The 25481-nt window shown below is 45.9% G+C and overlaps 1 protein-coding gene across 4 annotated transcripts in view; it reads left to right on the top strand.

The window, feature by feature from the left end:
• Positions 1–25481, top strand: part of PPP6R2 (protein phosphatase 6 regulatory subunit 2) — a 137305-nt gene that overhangs the window by 55416 nt on the left and 56408 nt on the right. For all 4 annotated transcript variants that reach the window (XM_027854384.1, XM_027854383.1, XM_027854385.1 and 1 more), the window contains 3 exons: positions 9405–9650; positions 17837–18023; positions 20954–21091. In XM_027854384.1, the coding sequence (XP_027710185.1) occupies positions 9424–9650; positions 17837–18023; positions 20954–21091 (552 nt within the window). In that variant the 5' untranslated portion in view covers positions 9405–9423. The remainder of the gene's footprint in view (positions 1–9404; positions 9651–17836; positions 18024–20953; positions 21092–25481) is intronic.

The following is a 25481-nucleotide window of genomic DNA, read 5'->3' on the forward strand; positions in this document are numbered from 1 at the left end:
GAATACAAGTACAAGCGCAAGATAGCCCTGCTGTCAAGCAGCTTGTGTTCTAATGGGAGGACCACCTTTGGGAGAACAGTGATCATGGGAGGGAGTTTTGCTTTGGGAAATCATAGAGATGACGTCACCTAACCCACCCTTCCCAAAATCAGTGGTAACACTGATGTGATTACATTCCATTGGCTCTCTACTATTTTTAGGACCAAGTATAAACTCTTCAGGTATTTAAAGTTCTGTACAACCTGGCCCTTTCCTGTCTTTCTAGTCTTTTTACATATTAATCCCCTCCATGAGCTCTATAGTCCAACTAAATAAGAGCCATCTGAGTAAGAGGTAACCTTGGTAGGGGGAGGAGGAGAGATATGTAGATGAGGAACAGAATAGATGACAGGCTGTCTGGGGTGGAGAGATTGCTGAGACATGAAGCACGGTTCATTTGTTGGCTCATGGCTAGATGTAGTGGGCTGTGTGAGTTTGGGTTCAGTCACTCATTGGTTAAGCCAGCTGGGCCCCAGAACAGCAGGGTGGCTAAAACATGGCCTGGGGGTGGACCCTAGTTAGTGTGAACTGCAAGCTTTGAGGGGGTTCGTGGAAGAAGTAGAAGTGACATTCAGTCCTGTGTATTGGAAAAATTATTTTGGCACTTGTGTGAAGGATGGATTGGAGAGAGAAGACGCCAGGGGTGGAGAAGTTATGTAGGAGGCTGGACCAGTAATGTAGGGCAGAGCTTCTTAAACTTTTTCTGCTTGTGACCCCTTTAGCACTTCTTAAACTGTGGATTGTGACCACATAAAGAATCGAGACCCATAATTTCAGAAGTGCTAACTAGGGGACAAATGATGAAGGCCTAATCTGGGTGGGGGGCCTGCCGACGGAGAGGAAGGAGCTGTGATATGTCAGAGATAAAAGAGAGCTGCACATAGGAGGTGAAGAGAGAGAGAGCTGAAGATTTTGCTTAGTTTTCTAGTCTTAGCAACTGGAAGGATGGTGGGGTTATCCACAGCAGCAGGGGAGTTGGAGGAGGCATGATTTGGAGAGATGATGCCTACGGCTTTGGCTGTGGGGAGTATGAGTTGTTGGTAGGATGTCTCGATGGAAGTGTGTAGGCAGAGTTTGGGGAGAGGTTAGGACTGGACACCTCGATTTGAAAGTTACCCGTATTGATCACTGAATTTAGATGAGATTACCCAGAGAGAAGGGGACCTAAGACTTAAAGAACAAAGAGCCAGTGAAGGGCAGCGAAGGGTAGATTGAAGACCACAGAGATGAGGGAGAGAATCGTGTCCTGTAGGTGAAGGCGCGTTCAGCAGCATCACCTGATACAGGGAAGTCAAGGAGGGGGGACTGAGGAAGAGCCAGCAGGAGAGTTCCTGTAGACGGCAGGGTGGAAGCCAGATTACAAGACTGAGGAGGCACAGGCAGCAAGTATAGCGAGCTCTTTCTGTGAAGCTGGTGGTGAAAAGGCAGCAGACCTCTAAGGAGAGCTTGACAAAGTGGCAGGTAGGAGGGACAAGGAAAACTTTAAAAAGAAAGTTGTTGGGGCAGCCAGGTGGCGCAGTGGATAGAGCTCCAGCCTTGGAGTCAGGAGGACCTGAGTTCAAATTTGGCCTCAGACACTTGGCACTTAATAGCTGTGTGACCCTGGGCAAGTCACTTAACCCCAATTGCCTCACCAAAAAGCGAAAAGAAAAAAAAAAGAAAATTGTTATTCCACATTGTATTTTGACAAAACAGATACTTGTCTGATGTCTGATTCTTCGTGACCCCATTTGAGATTTTCTCGGCAAAGATCCTGGAGTGGTTTGCCCTTTCCTTCTCCAGCTCGTTTTACAGATGAGGAAACTGAGGCAAACAGGGTGATGTGTCTTGCCCAGGGTCACACAGCTGGTAAGTGCCTGAGGCCAGATCTGAACTTAGCCCAGCGCTCTATCCACTGAGCCACCTTGTTGCCCCCCCTACTTCCCAACCAACACCTAAGACAAATCTCTAAATCTCTTTAGAAATTATATTTTTTGTAATTGGAAAATATTTAATGAAATAAATAAAATATCTTTTTACCAAAAGCAGTTATATTTCTCTCCAAAATAGTTACCATGTGGATTATTAACAGAAAGGAGGGATCTGACCTTGAACTCTAGTTATAGGGCACTCTTGACCACTGTGCTTGATCAGTGTGGTTGCCTCTCAGTGCTGGTTTTCTCCTCTGCTAGTCAGTGCGCATTTTTCTTTTGGTACTGCTTCCTTCCTCTGCAGCACTAAGGATTACAGATTTAGAGCTGGAAGGCCTCATTTGATAGAGAAGGAAACCTTGGCCCCAGAAGTGAAAGGACTTGCCTGAGGCTTGTTCTTTAATGCCACACCCTCTCCTTCCATTCACTCTGCTCTTCCCAGGTGGCTCTGATTTCTCCCTATTTGTTGTCATCTCATATGATACAATAATATTTCTTTATCTCTGTAGACCATAACCTCTTCAGTCATTCCCCATTGTTGGGCACACAATTTTTGTCATCACGGTATGATGTGAGCATTTTTGTACAAAGGGGTCTTATCTGGCTGTCAGCAAATCCTTTGGTGTGTAATCTCAATTTTCTACCTCATCAAGATCTCTGGGTCAAATGGTCTGAACAGCTTTGGGCAGAAAGAGCTTAAGTCCAGTGTTTTTTTCCTCCCATGGGAAGGCTTTTAACGGTTAAAAAACCCAACATGGTAACGTGAGGACGTTTGTAACAAGTTGGAAAGGGGGCAGCTAGGTGGTGCAGTGGGTAGAGCATTGGCCCTGAAGTCAAGAGGACCTGAGTTCAAATGTGGCCTCAGACCAAACACTTGACACTCACTAGGTGTGTGACTCTGGGCAAGTCACTTCACCCGAATTGCCTAAAAAAAAGGAAAAGAAAAGAAAAAAATTGGAAAGGCACCAGTAGGTAGTAAGAGACTGAAGATCGTGAGTGTAGGGCAGAGTGTAGGGTCGAGCTTGTTGTCATTGGGGTAATTAAGCTCTTGAAGGAGATGGGAGAGATGGGAGCTAGATATGTGAGGTGAGGAAAGGGGAAATGAAGATGCTTCTAGTGAATGGTTTTAATCTCAGTAAAACTGAAGGTGCAGGGTCATTTTCTGAGAATTGGGGGCATGTGGGTAGGGAGTTAATGGACGCCATGCAGCAGGGAGTGTGGGGCTGAAGTTTGATCATTTACTCTTGTGTCCGACTCAGTGCAACTAGTTTTGTTTTCATTTCTTGGAGTAGAAGTAGAGAAGGCAGCTAGTGGGCTGATCCACCACCCCACTTTAGAAAGCCAGTTGCCCAAACCCCAACCTGCTTTGGATCGTAAAAGAGTTTTTGTCCCCGTACCTCTGTGACCCCTAAATTCATCTTTCTAACTTTATTGTTGAAAACTGGGGGGAAATGATCAGAGTTGGGGACAGTCATTGTTTTAAGGGTGGGGTAAAGTCAGGCGCACTTAAACCTTTTTGGTGGAGCTGGGAAGGGGTCCAGCTTTTCTGGGGATTGATTAATTTGGAATCAGGCAGGAAAAGTGATGTAAGTGCCCTGTGCAGTGACTGGGGACCTCCCAAGACACAAAGTCAGGTTCTGTTATTTGGAGGAATGACTGAAAAATCAACCATGACATATGAATGGGTGGAATATTGTTGTGTATTACGAAACGATAAATATGGAGAGTTTGGAGAAACGGGAGGGCTGGTAGATGACGCTGAGCAAAGTGAGCAGAGTCAAGAAAACAGTCCATACAAGGACAACAGTGTGCCTTCCAAAGTCACCACGTAGGAAGTAGTCATTTAAGAAGCTGAAAAACCTATCAGGGTTCCAGGAGGAACCTTCCCCCTCACAGAGAGAAGAGGGGGGCCACGGGGAGGAGATGACGAGGATGGAATAGTGTTTTTGTCCTCACTGTCACCGTGTCAGCTCGTTTTGGATGAACTGGGTTGTTGCGTCACAAGGGAGCATCGGATAGACATTGAAATGACTGTGATGTGAAGATAAAATGTAAAAGAGAAATAAACTGTATTTTTAAGGTTTTTAAGCAAAATGTCTTTTTAAAAATAAATAATTACTAGTCCTGAGGGCAGCGCTGGAGTTTTTCTTGGTTATCTTTCTTTGGCCTGGGTTTGCTGTAGCATCTACTGGACTTTTGGACTCTAGGGATACAGCACAGGAAGTAATGTTCTCCCAAGCTTAGAAAGCCCTTCTGGGAAGGGTAGCCCAGGTTCAGGAATCACGCAGCCGACCCTCTACTCACGAGAGTTGAATTGCTCAGTCTCTGGTGATCCAGATGGAACTGAACTTTTGGTGCTGGTGGGTCAAAGGAGCTAGATTAGACTAGATTCAGTAATTCTATCAGGTAAGAAGATCTGGGGCTTTGTGAAATTCTTGGGTCAGTTCTGCAGAAACAGCAGGGGCCAGCAGCAGTAAGGGTCCTTTGGCTTCAGGGAGAACAAGCAGGTGTGTTGGACAGAAAGATCAAAAGGCAGGTCACCTTGTACTTGAGAAGACCCAGTTAGGTCATGGCTCAGTGATTTAAGAACACACGGGGACTTCTGAGGTCCCAGGGCAGTCAGGGTTGTTTGGTGGGGCTTCCCACAGGCTTAGCGTCGACAGAAAGAGCAGGTTTGGGGGATTCTGAGGCTCCTCCAGGAGGGGCGGGCTTTCACGACTCAGGAGACACACGTGGAACTTGCTCGTGTCTCAGGGAGTTAAAAAGTGAGCAGAGAGGTTGGATAAAGAATCAGTTGCCTAATGAGGTAGAGGTTTGTTCTGCACGTTTGTCCTGGGCCACCTCGTCCCCCTCTCGACTTTCTCACGTGATCTCCTCAGCTTCCATGGTTCAGTCATCATTTCTCTGCAGATGATTCTGAGTCTGTTAATCCAGCTTTAGTGTCTCTTGTGCATTCTGCTGTCTCATCCCCAGCCCAGCCGCCTTTTGGACATCTTGAACTGGATGTCCCACAGTCATCTTAAACTCGGCAGTCTAGAATGGAAGTCGTTATCTTTCCCTCCCAACCTGCAGCCACTTTCTAACTTGCATATTACTGTCAAGTGTCCCACTGTCCTTCCAGTCCTCCAGGCTCACACATAGGTATCGCCTCAGGTACACAGTGTCCTTTTCTGCTTTCACAGCATTTCTCCCAAATGTCCCCTTCTCTCCACTCACATAGCTACCGCCTTGTGCCAGACTCTCCTGTCCTTACATCTGGATTATCGCGTGGCCTTCTAGCAGGCCTCCCTGTCTCAAGTATCTGCCCAGCTGTCAGAGGGATCTTCCTAAAGCATGGTTCTACTCAGTCACCCCCCTGTTTAGTCAACTCTGGCAGCTCGCTATTGCCTCCAGGATCAAATAGAAAATCCTCTGTTTAGCGTTCAAATCCACTCCTCACCTGGAGCCCTCCTCCATTTTCAGTCTCCTTACATTTCTCCCCGCAAACTCTGAAGATGCAGTGATGCTGGCCTCCCTGCTGTTCCTCCCCCATGACGCCCCATGCCTTTTCACTGGCTGGATCCCCCTTCCTCCCTCACCTTCACATCCCAGTTCCTCTGGCATTCTTTAAGAGCTGAAGTCCTCCCTTCTTCAAGAGGTCTATCCCAGTTCCCCCCAAACTCCCACTGTTAGTGTCAGCCCTCTGAGATGACTTATACTTACATTGTGTATGTATGTATGTATGTATGTATGTATGTATTGTATGTATGTAGTTGTTTGCATGTTTTCTCCCCATCAGAATATGAGTACAATGAGGGCAGATCCCATGCTTTTCCCTTTGTTTGTATCCTCAGCACTTAGTATACTGCCTGGCACAGAGTAAGTGAAAGAAAGAAAGAAAGAAAGAAAGAATGAATGAATGAATGAATGAATGAATGAAAGAAACATTTATTAAGCACTTAGTATGTGCAAAAGGAAACCTGTACTAAGTGCTGGAGTATACCAGTAGGAAAGTCAAATGGTCCCTGCTCTCCAGGAGCTCCTGTTCTAACAGGGAGATGATACGTAAGGAAGGGTTAGCTACAAGTAAGATGGAAATACATTCTACCGTATTTTGGGGGCAGCAGCAAAGTGGATGGTCTGGCCTTGTCTTTCATGCCATTTCTTTTCACTGATGAAATCCTATCTGCTTCTGGATGGAGCCGAGGACTCTGGAGGCAGCATGTTCTTGTCTGGGTCCTCACTCCCTGTGGCTGTAGTCTCTACAGGAGCAGGCCCCAGGCTACATCTTCCCAGGATGGGGGTGGAGAGCACAAGCCTGGTAACATGGCTGTTCCCAAGGCTCTTGGGTTTGGGATCCTGGGCTGGCTCCATCAGGGTCTGAGGGGAGATAGATGGTGGTCAAGTTGGTGGACGTGGTGATTTGACTTGCCTGATTCACGCTACCTCCTGTCTCTCCTTTGGGGTTCCTTGCTGCTTCAGCTAGGCTGACTTGCTGGCCCTTCATATGGTAGTTGGTTGGCAGTTGGTGATGATGGCTTGTCCTTTCTGTACAGGAGTTACTTTCCTGGATGATAACTGTGAGATGTTGGGCAGGGCAGGCGGTCTGGGGGTGCTGTCACTCTCGGGGCTCCTGTTGCCTGGTGCTGGCGGCGATGAGGAAGGAAGGTCCTGCCTGATTTCTCCCATTGGTGATGGTTGTGGAGCATGCACAGGTGTCCTGATGGGTCGTGGGCTGTAATCTTTCATGACTTTCACGTGCCACCATTTGTTTGGCCATCCCCCAGTCAGTGGTCATCACTTTTGTCTCCAGCTCTTTGCTCTCTTAACAAGGGCTGCTGTATAGTAAATTGTTTTATCTCATTCACTCTTAAAGGTTTAACCATCCCCTGCATTCTGGGGACTCTCCCATCTCTATATTCAGCCTAACCTCTCTTCTGAATGTTAGACCCACATCTCCCCTGGAGATCTCACCAGCATCTCAAATTCAGTACGTCCAAAAACGAAGGATAGCGCATTATGTCTGTGAAAAACTTGTTCCTCTTCCTAAGTCCTCTCTTTCAGTCTATGATCCTAACCTGGATATGTTCTCCAATTTGGAAACCATGAGGTTCTCTGTGATTCTTTTCTCTCACCGCTAATTTGCAGGCAGATTGTCCTTAGCATTGCCTTTCCTCTCCATAACCTCTTCTCTAGTCTAGGCCCCTCTCCTACTTCAAGGCCTCATTATTCAAGGACTCCTTCAGGAACTTCCAAACTGGTCTGGCCCCCTTTCAATCCATTCTTCAGACAGCTGCCAGATAAGTCTTCCTTATCCCCCAGATTGGCTAGGGTGTTTTTCTGCTGACAAAAGCTCTGGTGGCCTCTACTCTGCTGCCCATCCACTGTAGATCTTCCTTCTGCATGATCTGGCTCTCTGCTCCCTGTACTTATCTCATCTCTGTACTTTACTCTTTACTCCTGCCAAACTAGAAGATTGTGTCCCTGAAACAGGCCTGGTATTTGCCCACTTCTGTACTTTTACCCACATCATTCATGGGCCTGGAATGCCCTTTCCTTTTTTTTCTGTTAAGTGTCTACCCATCGTATTTTGTTCATGTACCTCCTTCTCCACAAGGTCTTCCCCAATGAAAAACTTCTTCCGGCAGACCCCACGTGGCACTTGTTTGGGCCTCTCTAATACATTGACTTGTGTAGCATGATGTAGGATAGTTTTCCGGGGAAGTCTGGGTTTTGTGTCCCCATTCAGTTATTAAATACTTGTCTTGTCCAAACTTTGTTTATACTTCGGGAAATGGAGATGTTTGATTAGGTTGTTTCTGAAGCTCAGATCAAATGGGATGACGTATTTGAAGATCCTTTGATAATGACAGAAGTGCTGACCATAGGTGAAGTGAGTGACCACTGGTTGTCTCCATTGCCCTGATACACTTCTAATTTTCTCTTGCCATTTTCCTTTAACTAACTCTCAACACTGACTCCAAGGGCCTTCTTTACTGGAGATCACACTGTCTGGGTCTTTCCTCTCCCCCCTCGACTTGTCTGTATGTGGAAGGGTGCAGAAAGCACAGCTTGTCTCAGGAAAGTGCCTCACATGTGGCAGGCAGTGCAGGGGCATTTCATTGAATTATTAGGAGCAACAGTCAGTTGACAGAAGATTAGCAGGGGAAAAGCAGTGGGCAGAGGGGCTTCTGAGAGCCTAGGATCTGTACCCAGAGGGTACAGAGGGCCTGGCTGGCATCCAGCCTTATTGCCTTGGGGGTAGTAGAAGGGGTTTGGAAAGAGTGGGATTGATCCGTGGGCTGATTGTGTGTAGGCACGTCAGGGCTTTGTTCTTAGAGCCAGCCAGGCTTGTGCTTCTTTCTCTTCTTTCCCAATGCTGCTCCTCTCAGCCCTTCCCTGGGAAATTCTAGTTTCCTGGTCCAGAGCCATCACCCCAGCTGCTCATACCTGCAGACACTTTCTCATGTAGTGAAAAGGAATGGGCCTTAGGACCCTGAGTGGAATCTCAAACCCCGCCTCCCGTAGGGTGACTCCCTCTGAAGTACAGCAAATTCTGAGTTCAGAAGACGAAAGACCATGAACTTGAATCAGAATACGTGGATGTGAGTCCCTGCTTTTCCACTTACTAATTATGTGATCTTGGAAAAATCATGTCACTTCTGTGAACCTCAGTTTCCTCATCTGTAAAAAGGAGATAATCATACTTGACTGGGCTGTCACAACATTGTCGTAAGTCTGAAATAAGATGTAGATCTCACGGACATTGTAAACCTTGAAGTGATGTCCATGTAAACCACAGTTACCACCTATATGTGGTTTATGTAGGTGCAGTGGAAGGAGTACTAGATTTGGAGCTTTGAGTCCTGACTAGACACTCACTAGCTGTGGGACTTTGAGCAAGTGACTTACTTCACTTTCCTAAACCTCAGTGTTCCTCTGTAAAATGGGCTCACAATATGTAGACGACCTACCTCACAGGGTTGTTGTGAGGAAACTAATTTGTAAACCTCAGAGTACTTAAGAATTGTGAGCAATTATTCTTATTCTTGTTAGCTTTTTGCTAATTATTCACGGAATTTTGGAATTGTGAAGGACAAAGAAATATACTAATCCTACTGTAACCCATTTGTAAATGGGCCAAGGGGAGTTGGGGGCACAATTCCCTTAACAAGCTTTGGGGGCAAAGTTGTGTGATTTCCCCGAAGTGTGTGGTGTCTCTCGTAGGGGCGTGCGAGGGGTCAGCTGTAGGGCTCAGCGCTGAGTAGGGTTTTTGCTCAAGTCAGCACCTCTGCTTAGGTTGACGAGGACAGTTCTTGTGGATGGTCCTCCCCACATTGGGGGACACATGATGGAAGCGTGTCCCCTTAGAGGAAATGGTAGCAGCTCTCCTTGGGCTCCAGAAGGACGGAGTAGGTGAGGGCTGGACTGGTTTTGGAGGTGATGAGAAGTGACGCCTCTTCTCTTGCCTTGCAGCTTGGTGAGCCCTATCACCATGTTCTGGAAGTTTGATTTGAACACAACATCCCATGTTGATAAACTGCTGGACAAAGAGGATGTAACTCTGCATGAGCTGATGGATGAAGATGACGTCCTACAAGAATGCAAGGCACAGAACCGCAAGCTTCTGGCCTTCCTCTGCAAGCAGCAGTGTATGGAGGAGTTGCTGAGCCTCATCACTCATGACCCACCCCTGGACATGGAAGAGAAGGTCCGCTTCAAGTATGTACCCCTGCTGCGGCCCTGGGGTCACGGGCACTGGGCAGTGTCTCAGGAAGGTGATCTGTCTGTAGCTGAGGGCAGCTGGAACTTTGACAGCTCTCGTTTCACTGGTGATCTTGTCTGTTTTCCTACGGCCTCCGACCGAGTGAACAGAACTGTTTCGTAGAGTTTCTTTCTTATAATGCTAAAAAAAAATCTTCGAATCCCGTGTGTGCTTTTTGGCTCATATTTCTAGGAAGTTTATATATGATGTTATCTGAGAGTTCATGTTTTGTTCATGTTTTCTTTATGAATGAACATCTTCTGCCAAAGCAAAAATATCGATTCCATGGCCAATTGTGGCCATGTTAACATTCAGTTTCCCCAGAGCTAGAAGTGCTGAGGCCCAGGTTCTAAGACGTGGGAATTAGGAGTTAGGAATTAGACTTGGAGCTCTCCAGAAGATAAAGGAGTCACAGTGGTAGCCAGGGCCCTGGTGACCGTAAATAGCTTCATTTAGAAACATGATACTTGAAGAAAACTGGAATGTTTGCAGTCAGCATTAATGCTTGTCTTGAAAGCTTTTTCCATAGATGTGTGACCTCACGCGTGGTCATGCTTCCATTGTAGATGACCCAGTAACGACATTTCCTAGCCGTTGGGGAAATGGAAGGATTTAAAAATGGTTGTTGTTTTCATGGAAAATAACCCAAATGCATATGAACTGCTTCCTGGAAGTCCTTGGAGCACTGAGTCTTCATGTGAAGAAAAGCCCCAGGAGAGGAGGCTTGAAGGGAGGGAGACATAATTCGGGGAAAGTAAGGTAAAGCTAATCAGCTTTTAGCAGGTTGACTTTGAAGTGATGGATCACCCCACGTGGAATAACCTGGTGAAAATAAGTGTTTAGCGTGCAGTTTGAGATTACAGAAGAGAGAGAGTTGTTGCAGTTGTAGGACTGGGCGCCATCATCAAGGGAGAGAGTGTAGAGAGAAGAGCAGGTGGTCAAGGGCCAAGCCTTGGCATACAGGTACGTTTAGGTGCAGGAAGAAGAGAGACTGAGGGAGAAGCAGTGACTGTCCTAGTCAGAAGAGAGAGAGCCCTGATGGTAATTGGGCTCCATCTTCCTGCTGCCTTTCTGTTCCTCATTCCCCTCTCCTTTGTCTGCGTCCTTGCTGATCCCCACATGAGACATGGCCCCGTGCCTGGAGTGCCCTCCTCCTCCCCACTGCATTTCGTTTGAGGCTCAGCCAGTGGGCCACATCCTGTGTGAGACTTTCCTGATTCTCTTAGTGGTTAGTGCAGTCACCTCCTCCTGCTGATCGCACGTGCACTGCTCTGTTGAGGTCTCGTATTCCCCGAGTGGACTGTTAGCTCCAGGAGAGCAGGGATTTTTTCCCTTTTTGTCAAGAACTGTGCTAGAAGCTGAAGAGAGACAGCTAAAAACAAAACAACCTCTGCTCTTAAGGAGTTTACAAGCGTGTAGACAATTGACCACTACCCAGTTCCAAAATCCATTCAGAATAATTTCCAGCAGGGCAAATGGGTGGATCAGGATTGCCTTTCTCCGGCAGGTGGTGCCCAAGCGAGCTCTCAAGGACGCTAGGGATTTGGCCAAGGCAGGTGTCGGGTGGAAATGCGTCCCAGGCATTGGGGACCAGCAGGGAAGGAGAATGACTTCGGGTTTGGACTTACTGAGTTCGAAATGCCAATGGGACAGCCAGGTGGAAATGTCCAGTAGGTAGTTGGTGGTGCAGGGCTGGAGCTCGAGAGACCAAAACTGAAGCCATTTGCTGAATCCGTGGGAGCGGGTGAGGACCCTCTCTAGGGTCACCACCGCCCGTGCCCTGCTAGAGCCAGAGCAGACCAGCACCTCCAAGTCTGAGCAAACATAGACTAAATTGACAGCTTTGGAATATCAGGAGCGCCTATCGACAGTCAGTAGGAATTCACAGTGTAAAACTGGGAGAACTCCATGGGAAAAGAGATCTTTCTATCAAAAATTAAGCTCCAATATGGTTTTGAAGTTGAAAGAAACACTAGGGATGTCAAGAGATATTTTAAAACACATCCTCCCTCCCCCAAATTATCAGAAAGGACAATATTGAAAGGACAATAGAAACAAATTTTTCTCTGCCCAGGGTCCAAAATATGGGACTGAGTTTGAGGCCATGTGGTCAAGATATAATTTACTAGAAGCTTTTGTGTGATTTTTAAAGATCATTTTTATTTCTATAGAAAGGAGAAAATTACTTTTCAGTATTTTTCTGGGCTCCCAGGAATACTGCCTCTTTTTGGGTCAGGTCTCGCAGAAACAACTTTTCAAATCTCCATCATGAAAATTCACACATAGAGGAAGCTTCTATTAAGGCTGATTGATACGCTATTATATACAGAAAAAAAAATACTGTATGTCCTCTCTGAAGGGCTTATGGGAAAACAATAGATAAGAATCCTAGGTGAGAAGAAGTCACAGAAACGTTGCTCTCTATATCAGTGATGGGAGCAGTGATCAGTGGAAGCATGTACACACACACACACACACACACACACAAACACACACACAGAGTCTCTTCTTTAGCTAACAGTAGAGATGGAGGAACAAGTAGAAAATGATTGAATTTTTATTTGCTTAACCCGTAATTGCCAAGACATTATTTAAAGGCTTCTGAGATGTTAGCTAATGAAAATGTATTTGCTAAACCTTCTTCGTTGGTTGTAAAACTTCACCTCGTTGTTGAAACAGTATTATTTGGTTATGTTCAAGATAAGCCTTTACTAAAGTATGGCAATTATTTTGATAATTCCTCCTTTGTGCATACTTGTAGGATCAGAAGAGAGATTAGTTTTGAATTGCTGCTCTCAGGGAGGAAGAACCCAGAAAAGATTTTCTCAAATTGAACGGTGTTTTAAAAACTAGCCATTCTCATTTGACGAAGCTTTCACTTAGCGCTGTCTGCTTCACCTGGTGCCTCAGCAAGCCGGGGAGCGTGTGCCAGGAGCGGAAGAAGAAACCAGCCAGGGCCAGCCTGGGCAGCCCAACCTGCTGCCCGGAGCCCTCTCCAGGGCCAGCTCCAGGCACACGGATGTTGATCTGCAGGAGACAATGTGGAGAGAGAGATGGAGGGAATTAGTCATGGGGTGTGGGGGATGTGAACGAACAGATCTCGAAGGCCTTTGGAAAGCCATCACGTGTGTCCTTGTACGTGAAGTCTTCCCCAGGTGATTGGGAGCTCCTTCACAGCAGATACAGTCTGTTCATGCCCCTTCTCACACGACCTGGGACAACCAAGCAATCAGACAACAGGCACTGAGGACCTACTGTGTCCCAGGCGCTGTGCTAAGTGCTGGAAGTAAGGCAGCTTCTGCCCTCAAGAAGCTTATGCTCTACAAGAGGAGACAAAGAAATAAATCCAAGGAAGATGAAGGAGGGAGGGGAAGGCATCATCACATGGGAGCCCAGGAGAAGAAGGGCGGGCCTGCAGTAACACTCAGTCCACAGGGGGGCAGTGCCTTCATTGACAGCTGTTAACCAAGGGATGGCTTTATGTTTTAAAACCTAGAAAATGACGATCCTCTTAGCTTTGAGGCTGCATAGTAAGTGGGCAGGACTTTGCCAGGAGCCTGATGAGAGAGTCTCCGTGGGGTCTGAGGGCCAGCTGAGCTAAGTGTGCAGAGGTCTGTTGCCAGGTTGGCCACACAGTGATGCATGTTGGGGCACTGTCTTGTAAGTCAAGTCAGGAGTGTGAACCAGGGCAGGAAGAGTAGCACCTGCGCAGAGGGGGAAGCCTTGAAGTGCGTTGGGTTGGCTGCTGTGACAGTCGTAAGTGACACGTGGCGTGGAGGTGTCCTGCAGCTGGATGTGAAGCCCGGTCGTTTGCCAGACGCTCTCGGTGCCATCATCTCGTTCGGGCCTCACAGCACCCTCATGAGCCAGCCGGTGGATGTCATCGCTTTATCATTTTACAGATAAGGAGTCAGTCCCAGAGACCAGAGGTATGCCCATGGTCATAGTACTCACAGTGGAAGAGTTTGGGTGTGAAGCCAGGTGTTTTTGGCATGAGGTTCGAGGCTGTCTATGCTCTGCCTCCTCCTGACCTTCCTAGTCTGGGAGCCTGATTTGCTCCTTGTGTTCAAGACCTTTTTCTTCTGCCACTCTCTCTTGGTGCTAGGCCTCGCGTTCATTTCCTTCTACACCATCTCTGTGCACTACAGACTGCAAGGGTCCATTGTTCTGGATTTTTTAATTTTTTAACATTTACATAGCATATTCAGGTTTACAAAGCACTTTTACACGCATCAACCTCATTTATTTACAGGGAAAAGAAAGCTGCAAATTCAGAAATAATACACCAGTGTAATTAGAAGTAGCTGTTCCAGTCTAGGTAGCCCTACCTAAGCTGTTCTAGCCATCTGCAGTTTTCTAGGCCAAGCTTAGCCCTCATGGGCCCAGAATACTCTCAGGCCACTTTGGGGATTTGCCTGCCTGGGCATGCCGGGTTGAGCTTGTTACCTTCTCATCTTCCAGTCTTTGCCTCACTCTCAGAAAGTGTGTGGTGGGCTTCTGGTTGTTCTGTCCACAGGCCCATGTGTCACGGGGGACTGAGAGGATGTGTGGACATGGGAGTGAATGCCTGACCGCTGTCAATGGTCCCTGAAAAGTAACAGCGAATGGGAGAAGGGCTGCAGGGTGGGGTGGGCGAAGAGCGTGCTGATCTGAAAGGGTGGTGAGGTGCGGAGTCCGGAAACAGGAGGCCAGGGCACTTGGTTTCCATTTCTGGCAGTTTTCTAGAACACATTATTAAAAGGCTGAGCACTTAGAAAGGAAAGCAGTAATTATTAAGAGTCAGCTTGAATTAATCAAGAGCAAAGTCAAACAAATCCACATTGTTTGTTTGATAGTGGATCAGGCGAATGGTTCTGATCCGGCCTCTGTGGATTTGAGCAAGGCCTTTTGAGTGTGTCGTGGTGTTCTTGTGGACACTTGTGGGTTCTTTCAGGGATTCTTCACTTTTTTGTGTCGTGAACTCCTTTGGCATTCAGGTGAGGCCTATGGACCTCTTCTCAGCAAAACGTTTTTAAAAACTTAAAATATGTTGAATCACCAAGGAAGTCAGTTACATTGAAATAAAGAGATACTTTTTCCCATCCAAATTCATGGACTCCCTGAAATCTGTCCACAGAACCCCTGGTGAGAGGAGATTTGTGAACCCCAGGTTAAGGACCCTTAAGTTAAATGAATTCAGAGCTAATTGAAGACCGACTGAAAGAGTGATAATTAAATGGGATAGATGTCTGGAGGAAGGTCACAAGTAGAGTTCGTTACCCCAGCGTCTTGGGACTTGTGCCAGTGGTTTGAGATGACTTGCTTATTAGCACATTCCTGAATGACAGATGGCTGGGAGGGCTAGCTAATCATTTTCATCCGGATTTTGTCATCCAATAACCATCCTAGCAGAATGGTACTAAAGCAAGTCAAAAGCAGGGAAAAACAGGAACAAAGGCCAGTAAATGTAGGATGAGGGAGGCCTAGTTCAGCCTGTCCCATTAGAGAGGCCCGGCTTCTGGCCGACTGAAGATGTTAGGTGAGTCAGCACCGTGGCACGGAGCCCAGTGTTCACAGCGAGGCCTGCAGTGGTCCTGCTCTGCTCTGCTGTGCTCTGGCTGAGCTCCGTGTTCACTTCTGGATGTCCTATTTTAATACCGCTACAGAGAAGCTGGAGTCTGGCCAGAGGAGGGCGACCAGGCGCATTCCTTATGCAGGCTGTTGAGAGAAGCGAGGATGCAGAGTTTGGTAAGGGAGACGACCGCCATCTTTTCATGCCTCCGAAGGGCAGTCACGTGGAAGAGGGAGGCCTCACAAGACAGGCAGATTGAGGACGAATGGGTGAAGTTGCCCAGGGGAGGATTTAAGCCTGATCTGAGCAGCAAGAGTTGCTGTGGAAGCTAGGAGGCTTCTCTTCCCTAGGGCCACTGTAGATGGCAGTGTGGTTCAGCCCTCTCCTTAAGGGCCTTTGCAGCACTGACTTTCTTTGGTCTAGCCTGAGCTTTAAAAACAAACAAACAAAACAACCCCTCACACCTAAGAACAAACTGAAACACACCCAGAAAAGTCCAACAGTGTGTAAGAAATCCAGCCTCCTGCAGCAGCTACAGCAGCACCTCACTCCCGCTTAGTCCTGGGGTGGGGCCCATGGTCTCGCGTGCCTGTGTCCTCGAATGCTCACTCTCCCTAGACTTTTTGAGTTATCTGTGCCCTCTCTTGCCTTGGGAGCTCACACTATGCTTGGTGGGAGGGGATGTGCACGTAAAGATGTAGCAAACCACCAATCTGGGGGGTTTGGGCTGTTACTGTTGGGAGGCTAGTGGGTGAGAACCCTGGAATGGTGCTTTAAGGAGAGTATGGAAATCTCCTTCTTATGAGACAGCAGTCCCAACCCAGCCTAAGGGCTCCTAAGGAGATGCACTAATATATTTGCTGGCTCTGTGATAGTATTTTCTTAAATAAGTTAATTAAGCAAATTAATACTAATAAACCAATAAATAATTATTATAATATATGATAATATGTTATTCTAATATAATAATTAAAAATAAAAGTAATAATAAAGTAGTACTAATAAATTAATTAAAATAAAAGTAATTCAGTTTTAAAATCACATGGAGTACTTGCTCTGTGTGTGAAGAAGGTGTTAGATAGATGCTAGGGAATCCTTCCTCCCCCCCCAAAAAAAGAAAAGAAATAGGTCCTGCCCTTAGGGAACTTACATTCTACTGGGGGATGGGGTGAGGACCCAGATAAGTATATACAAAGTAATTTGAAGGGCTAGAGAGCAAGTTCTAAAATGGGGGCTTGGGAGGGGGGATGAGATTAGAAAGACTTTTTGTAGATGGGGAGCCTGAACTGTGCTTTGAAGAAAGCTAGGTTTTCTATCTGGCAAAGGTGAAGAGGGAGAATATTCCAGGCATAGGGGATCCCTTGGGTAAAGAAGGGGAAATGGGAGAGATCGAATGTTTGTACATGGGACAGCTGTCAGGCTAGTCTCTGTGTAAAGGGGGTAACAGGAGATGAGCTCACAGGGGTAGCTGGGAGGCACGCTGTGAAGGGCTGTGAATGCCCAGCTGAGGAGTCGTAATAGGCAGCCAGTAACTGATTTTTCGGTGGGGAGGGTGATGTGCTCAGATCTGTATTTTATTTTATTTTGTTTTTTATTTTTAGGCAGTTGGGGTTAAGTGACTTGCCCAGGGTCACACAGCTAGTAAGTGTCATGTGTTTGGTCTGAGGCCGGATTTGAACTCAGGTCTTCCTGGCTTCAGGGCCCATGCTCTATCCACCCTGCCACCTAGCTGGCCAGAGTCTGTATTTTAGTAATGTCTGTTTGGAACTGTCTGGAGGGTGGGTTGGCGAGGGAAGAATGTAGAACTAGAGAGCCTAATGGGGAGGTTGTTGCAGTAGTCCAGGTGAGGGGCTTTGGCTGGACCAGCTTAGGGGCTCTATGGGTAGAGAGAAGGTGACAGGTACAGGAGATGCTGCAGAGGCTGAATTGACAAGATTCGGAAACATGGAGTCAGAGGAAAGAAGAAGACAGATAACTTCTGAGATAGAAAATAAAGAAATAGGTAAATAACTAAAATGCATGAAGCAGTGAGTGGGTGGCGCAAACTATGCCACCTTGGAAGACAGTCAATTGGTAGAGAAGAAAGAGAGAGAGAGAAAGTGGGAAAGCTAATGGGAGGCTGGGGAGGTGATCAGTGAGGCTGGATTATAAGCACAGGGAAAGAAAAGAGGAGAGGATGATACTGAATGAAAGGAAAACTCATGCTGAAGGAGGCTCCCGGGGGCAGGGAGGGGCATTTGAAGAGGAAGACCACAACAGCCTCCAGAAAGGAAAACTGCATTGGCCTGAGAAGAAGAGTGTCTGAGTTTCCTTACTATATTGTTTTTCCTTTTTTCTTTTTTTCTGGCTAGGCAATGGGGTTAAGTGACTTGCCCAGGGTCACACAGCTAGTAAGTGTTATGTGTCTGAGGCCAGATTTGAACTCAGGTCCTCCTGACTCCAGGGCCTGTGCTTTATCCACTGCACCACCTAGCTGCCCCACTATATTGTTTTTCTACTTTGGATTGGCTTCTTAAGGATCAGCGTATTTTAAACAGCTCTCTAAATTAAAAAAAAAATGTAATCTCACCTTCGGTTGCTATGCCCTTTCAGATACCCCAACACAGCCTGTGAACTCCTGACCTCTGATGTGCCGCAGATCAATGATAAACTGGGAGGAGACGAAAGTTTACTGAACATCCTTTATGACTTCTTGGACCATGAGCCGCCTCTCAACCCCCTACTGGCCAGCTTCTTCAGTAAGACCATTGGCAATCTTATTGCAAGGAAAACCGAACAGGTAAATCAGTACATTGGCAGTCCAGCTGCCTGCCTGCTTCTGGCCGATGCAAATGTTTATTATTCATTAATAAGGTACTAGCAATTGCCTAGAAATCAAAGAGAGCCAGCCTGAGTGTGGAGCTCTCTGCACACTAAACAGTTGTCTTCACCTTCCCTGAGGCGCTGCAGTCCTGTCCGCGGTGCTTTACGTTCTTGTGAGCCCAGGATGGGCAGCTTTCTCTGGCCAAGTACGCCAGGCCTGAATGTTTAGGAAGGCCCTTCGGTGAGCATTCTGACTGGCAGAAGGGAAGGCCCTGGGGAACCAGCAACACAAGAGTCTTCTTTGAAACGCTGCAGTAGCTCAGCAGCGCTTTGGGGTCCTGAGGCCTCTCGTGACCATCCTTTGCTCGCTGATTCTCATATGAAGATATGGTAGGTGTTTTGGACATTGATGAAATCAGACTCCTCCAGCTTCCAGTCTGGAAGTCCGTTAATCAGAGTTAATGAAACACCCAGCTTAGGGTGTTCTTCAAACCATCACACAGTTACTTTAATTTTTCAAAATATTTACTGTTAGTCTTGGGCGATTGGCTAAAATGCAGTGGGGAAAATGAAGAAATAACCAGTTTTCCAAAATATATAAAAATGTTTAAAGCTTTAACAATGGCTCTTAGACTTAATTCTTTTTTTTATTGATTAATTTATTTTTAGTTTTCAACAATCACTTCCAAAAGCTTTTGAGTTTTAAATTTTCTCCCCCTTCCATTACCCCCCCCGCGTGATGGTGTGAAATTGGATATAAGCTCTACATGTACATTCCTATTAAACATATTTTCACATTAGTCATGTTGCAAAGAAGAATTAGAACCAATAGGAGGAACCACAAGAAAGAAGAAACAAAGCAGAAGAAAAAAAAAGAGCAAAGAGCATGCTTCGATCTGCATTCAGACTCCACAGTTCTTTCTCTGGATGTGGATGGCATTTTCCATCATGAGGCTTTTGGAGATGTCTTAGATCCTTGTATTGCTGAGAAGGGTTAAGTCTATCAACATTAGTCATCACACAATCTGGCTGTTGCTGTGTACAATGTTCTCCTGGTTCTACTCACTTCACTCAGCATCGGTCCATATGCAGACTTAATTCTTTAAGTTCCTCCTTGGACCATCTAGGTCCTCACATTACATAGATCTCCTTTGTTTGTTTGTAGAGATACCTCAGATAATTCTAGATTTTTTCAGCATTCGTAGCTCTGGGCAGACTAGCTCAGCCCTGCTTCTTTGACCCAAGCCGCAGTCTTACCCGTGTGGGGGTCCATGTTGTCGTGATGCACTTTGCTTTACAACCAGCCTCCTGTCCTCCTAGAGTCAGGAAGACCTGGGGTCAAATCCTGTCTTGGATACTGACTAGCTAGGCCAGTTCACTTCACCCCTCGGGGGGGAACAGAATGGAGATAACAATAGTACCGCCCTTCCAGGTTTGTTATGAGGATCAAATGAGATCCTATTTGTAAAGTGTTTGGAAAGCCTTAAAATACTGTGAGAATGCTTAGCTATGAGTAGTGGTCAGTTCTCGGAGGAGAGAGGAGCTTCTCATCAGATTCAGACCATCCCACACTACTTCTGTAGCTGATTTCTTCTTTCTCTGCTGGGAAGTTGGACTGTCTTGGCCTCAGGAAAGGCCACTCTTTCAGAACAGGGGCTGCACCTCTGCAGGCTTCGTGCTGACTCAGAGAACCACACGTGTTTGTGTATTTCTTTCTAAATTAATACACCAGCACGTCAAGATGAGACAGGCTCGAGCTGTCTTCAGGAGTGTCGGTGGGCGCATGTTGGGCCCCACTGTTTTATAAGACTTGTTGTTTCTGCTCTCAGGACTTTGCTTTTCCAAGATGTCAGCCCTAATTCTGAGTCTCTGTTCTGCTGTTTGTAGTTACTCTGCTCTCCCTTTGTCGACAGGCCACTTCTCCAACTTAATCCCTGTTGACTCTTTTTTCTTACCCCACGAGGCACTTTCCCAGGAGGGCCTTCAGTCCCTGCCCAGGGCTATTGCACTTTATTTTTATTATCTTTTTTTTTTTTGGCTAGTCAGTGGGGTTAAGTGACTTGCTCAGGGTCACACAGCTAGTAAGTGTCAAGTGTGTGAGGCCAGATTTGAACTCAGGTTCTCCTGACTTCAGGGCCAGCGCTCTCTCCACTGCGCCACCTAGCTGCCCTTGGCTGTTGCACCTTAAAAATGTATATGTGTGTACACATCATACATGCACACATGCATGCATACATGCGTCCATTCATTCTTTCATTTATTCATTTGTTTGTTTTTTTCTGTGGTTCCTGCCACGCACTTAAAAGCTCTTCTGAAATACTTCATTCCTTCAGAAGAGCTGTGGTTTTCTTAGTTGGAATGTTCTATTCCCAGCATAGATTTAGCCCCTCCTTGCCTTTGTCATTCCTTTGGTCAAACAAAGTTCTCCCTAGGTAACTGCCCTCCTGGTGCCAACCTTCTCTGTAGGGGTCAGTCTTCATTGGGCCACAGACCCAGTGCAGCCCGAGCTTTTGAGCTGGTCCAGGTTAGCTCTGAGTTGTCTTGAACTTCCATCCAGGCATAGCTAGCTCCAGACTGGCCTACACTTTCAGAATTCTACAGTGGCCACCATATTGGGATGAGACACTGGGGGCCAGTGCTGATGCCCCAGGTTTTTAAGACGCAGGATGGTTTCTGGACTCAGCAGCTCCTGTCTGCTGCTGGGGGTTGTTTTCTTTCCTCAGATACATGGGATTGAAGAAGTCATTCTGCTTGCCCTCTTCTGTCCCTTAGTGACAGCACAGATATTCTCAGTCCTGCCTCCCTCATATGGCCCAGGCTTTTTGGAGGAGTTTTGCCTAAGACTAGGGAAATTTCCTGTGGCATACTCTGCCGTTGTTTTTCATAAGAGATTAATTTGTGTTTTAGGTGATCACATTTCTGAAAAAGAAAGACCAGTTCATTAGCCTGGTACTCAAGCACATTGACACCTCGGCCATGATGGACCTGCTACTTCGCTTGATAAGCTGTGTGGAGCCTGCAACTCTTCGGCAGGAGGTCTTGAATGTAAGTGTAAGCATTTCATGCTTCCCACTGGGAGATTAAGGGCAATGAAAGAACCTACCCAGATTAGCTGGGAGGGCTAGAATCAATACCAAATAAACTCCAGGTCTCCTGGGCCACCGGCATGGGGAGGCATCACATCCCTTATAGTTGTACTTGAGAACTCCATCATTCTGAGTGTCCCAGAGCTCTGTGACAGTGACCCAGAGCAGCAGAGGTGGGGAGCAGAAGTGCTGTCCATCTCGGCTAGGGACAGTGAGTCAGTGCATCCTGCCCTAGCTGCCAGAGCACTGTCCCCCTCATTGTGCTGGAATGTCTGGTTGCTGATGGTAGGGAAACTCCTGAGCTATGTACCTTCTGAGGAGCTGGTGAGGTTATTCTGAGAAAGAACCAACTTGTAGGCAGTTATTCTGTGAAACAAGAAAGAACAGAACTGTTCTGGGTTTATTGTTTTTAGAGTGGTTCACTGGTCTTTCCCTGTAAAGAAGCCCTCCACAATCTAGCTCCCACCAGCCTTTCTAGTCTTATTTCATATTACTCTTCTTTGTGTACTGTCTAGCGATTTCTGTTCCTGTAATTTTAAAATTTCTACTCTCTTCTGTTTGCTGTTATGATTCTCTTATCATATTAATTCTTGCTTAATTGCTTTAAATGTATTATTTATCAATTTGAGGATGTGTCTCAGAATATTTTATATTTTTTCTTATCTGTATTGCTTCTGGTAGTTGCATTTTTTCACTTTCATTATAGATTTTTTTTAAAAGATTTATATTTTTATTTATATTTTTTTTATATTCCTTTCTTCTTTTTTGGAGGGGGGGCTAGGCAATGGGGATAAGTGACTTGGCCAGGATCACGCAGCTAGTAAGTGTGATGTGTCTGAGGCCGGATCTGAACTCAGGTCCTCTTGAATCCAGGGCCGGTGCTCTATCCACCGCGCCACGTAGCTGCCCCCTATATTCCTTTCTTTTTAAAACATTTTCTAGGGCCTCAGTGATACTGAGGTTGTAGTATCTTGACCGCACCTTTTGTTCTCATTCCATGATTTCTGATTCTCTGAATAGCTAGTTTCTGAACCAGAATTAATGGAAACACGTGGCACTGTACAGATAGGATCCATAGGACTCAGACATGGGAGAACTTCAGATCTAACTCTTTAAAATACTCTATAAAGTCTAACATTGCAAGTAATAATCCTGATTTTAAAATGTACTAATATAATTTTGAAAGAAAGAAAAAACTCAAATTATAAGTATTAGAAACTAGTAAGAAGAGATCACAACGTGGGCAAAAGAAATCTACAAAGTTATCAGAGAGTACTACACATGATTCTATGTTAATAAATTTTGAGACTCTAAACTGATAACTTACCAAAATATAAAATGACAACATTAATAAAACAAGAAGTAGTTAAAATGTTTGGAGAGATCACACCAATAACTAGCTGCCCAGCAAATAGCCCCAGAATGAGACTGAGTCACAAGAAAATGCTACCGAATGCTAATTTTTAAAAAGTAATTGCCCAAATATATAGATTTATTTCTAAATATTGAGAAATCAATCAACAGTCAGGGAACAAACATTTATTAAATACTTAATATGTGCTGGGCATTGTGCTAAATATTGGCTACCTAAAGAAAGGCCAAAAAAAAAAAAAGAAAGAAAATGGTTCTCCTGTCAAGGAACCTACATTCAAATGGAGAGACAACCAGTGGCGGGGGGGGGGGGGGGGGGGAGACAGAGGGAAAGAGATAGAGAGAGAAGAGGAGAGGAGAGACAGAGAAGGAGAGAGAGAGTGGAGGGGAGAGAGAGAGAGAGAGAGAGAAGGAGTGAGATGGGGGAGGGGAGAGAAAGGGGGGGCAGAGAGAGAGAGAGAGAGGGAAGGAGCGAGGGGGGGGGGGGGAGGGGGGGGGGGGGGAGAGAGAGAGAGAAACAGCCAGTTCTGGCTCAAGTACACTTTCAGCCTAAGCAAGATTGGGAAACGGTGTCAAAAAAAAAAATTACATGGAATGTTGTTCACATTCCTCACTGATCAGCACAGCCTACAGATATTAAATTGGCAGAAATAGCAAGAATTTAAAATTTTGTTGTTTTCATTAGCTTTGGGGAAAGAGGTTTTCTATTCCATTGTTAATAAGACTGTAACTGAAAAGCAGCCTGGCAATGTACAGTGAGATTCACAAAACTGGTGATACATTGTGACCCAGTAATGATCACATCACTGTCAAAACAAAATGAAACCAGAAAAATAAAAAACCCTGAGAATAACATATATGTTTGGAAAATAGCTGAATAAATTATGGCACATTGAGAGCATTAGGATACTATAAAATGACAAATTTGAGAAATACAGTGAAAAATGAAAAAACTTTAGAGTCAGGTATAGAGTGAAAAGATAGTCTTGGAGGTAGGCTGGCTTGGGGGTAGGGTTGGATGTGACATAGTCAGACCTGCATTTTAGGAGGATTAGTTTGACATTTGAGTGGAAGGTGATGGTCAGGGAGACCAACCAGCAGGCTACTGAAATAGGCCAGTTGTGAGGTGCTGAAGGATTGCACCAGAGTGGTTGTTGCATCGGCAAGGAAAGAAGAGGGTATATATGAGATGTCCTGAAAGTAGAAATGACAGGACTCAAGCACTGATAGGTCATGGAAATGAGAGAGGGAGACATCAAGGAAGCCTAGATCGTAAGCCTGGGTGACTGAGAGGATGGTGATAGTAATAGGGAAGTTAGACAGAGGGGAGAATTTGCATGGACAGATGAGTTCAGGTGTGGACATGTGTTTAAGATATCTGTGAGCAGTTGGGGACACAGGACTATGACTGGGAGAGAGGTCAGAGCTAGACATAGAGATTTGAGAGCATAGAGATAATCATTGAAACCATGGGAGCTGATGAGGTCACCAATCGAAACACTGTATAGGGAGACGAGAAGAGGGCCCAGAACAGAGCCTTGGAGTAGGATAGTCAGTCAGGGAAGAGTAAACAAATTGGTGTGCAGCACTGAAAGTCCATTTGAGATTTAGGTAGCATAAATGTGTAGTGGTACCAGTTAGCACAATTTTATGAAATTTTCACCATCAGTATTCAGCAGCACATAAGTAAAAATGGAGGAGGCAGATGATAAGACTAATCCAGTGCTCAGTTTTGGAAAGGTGTGACCCTCAAAGAACAAGAACTCAAGCATAGAAGAGAGTGTAAAACTGACCTGGTTAACTATAGGGTGAAGATTTTGATCTGGAGAAAGTAAAGTCAGAACAGGGGCGATGGTCTAGAAAAGCAGAGAAAGGTGTAGTGACTGGAGGCATAAGGGGTAATGAGAGATGGAAAGTCAAGAGGGCATGGCAAGATACAGGAATTTCAGAGTGAAGGATTGTAAAGGTGGAACATTTGTATGGGGTGAGATCAAGGGTGTGACCATCCCTGTGGAGCAATGGTGGGGTGGTGACCAGGGTTATTCTTCCACCCTTATTCACCCCTCCATTCCCCATCCCCACCACTGACTCATTGTCTAGATGGGCTTTCCCAGTGTAAACAGTCTCTTTTTGCCTGGAAAGTTGTAACTAAAGAATATACAATTCTCTCTATTTTTAGCTCTGAGCCCCCAGCCAGAGATAGCTCTGGCAAAACATTTCATTGTTAAATCTATCTCTCTGTTTTCTCAGGGTTGTTCCCCCTTGCCAGTTGCTTCCTCCAAACTGTATTTCCAGTAAGTACACCCAGACTAGCAAATGTCTGTGGTTAACACTGTTTATAAGGATAAAGTAAATGTTTGAAACAAGAAGGGTAAATAGATTTTCCCCATGCCAAGAGGAAAAAGGCCTCAGGCTTCCATGCCAGAGTCCAAAGGGAGAAAGAAAATACCAAATTATTGCCTTGGGGTCTCTAATCCTATGGATTGTCAGTGACTCAGTATCTTTCCCAATGCATCTTATGCCCAGTCAGCTCTCAAAGCCTCACTGCCAGAGTTCTGGCCCTCATTCCTTATGATAGCTGCCTCTGCCTGCGATGTATTTTCTCAGGGCCTTCCCTCCTCCAGCTTCTAGAAGCTCCATTCTCCCTTTATTGTTGTCTCTTGCCTGAACCAACTTGAACCACTGGACTTTTGAACTGTTCAGCTAGGCAGAGTTAGGCTCCCTTTCTAATGATTAAGTCAAGGGATTTGTTTGCACTAGAAGTGGTTGAAAATTTACAGGTTGTTTTTAACACCTCATTATCATCATTATCATCAAGTCCCCATACTTCGATCCTGAGTTTGGGGAGGGTGGTGTGACTGGAGACCCAACTTCCCGATACCTGTGTGGCTGAAGCAAAGGGAAAGGGCAGATCCTGGGGAGCTTGAGCATTTGAAGGACATCAGCTTGTCATTTGTAGACCCCAAATATGAGGGCAG

Source organism: Vombatus ursinus, unplaced genomic scaffold (genome assembly GCF_900497805.2).
Source record: "Vombatus ursinus unplaced genomic scaffold, bare-nosed wombat genome assembly UNPS02010394.1, whole genome shotgun sequence".
Classification (NCBI taxonomy): domain Eukaryota; kingdom Metazoa; phylum Chordata; class Mammalia; order Diprotodontia; family Vombatidae; genus Vombatus; species Vombatus ursinus.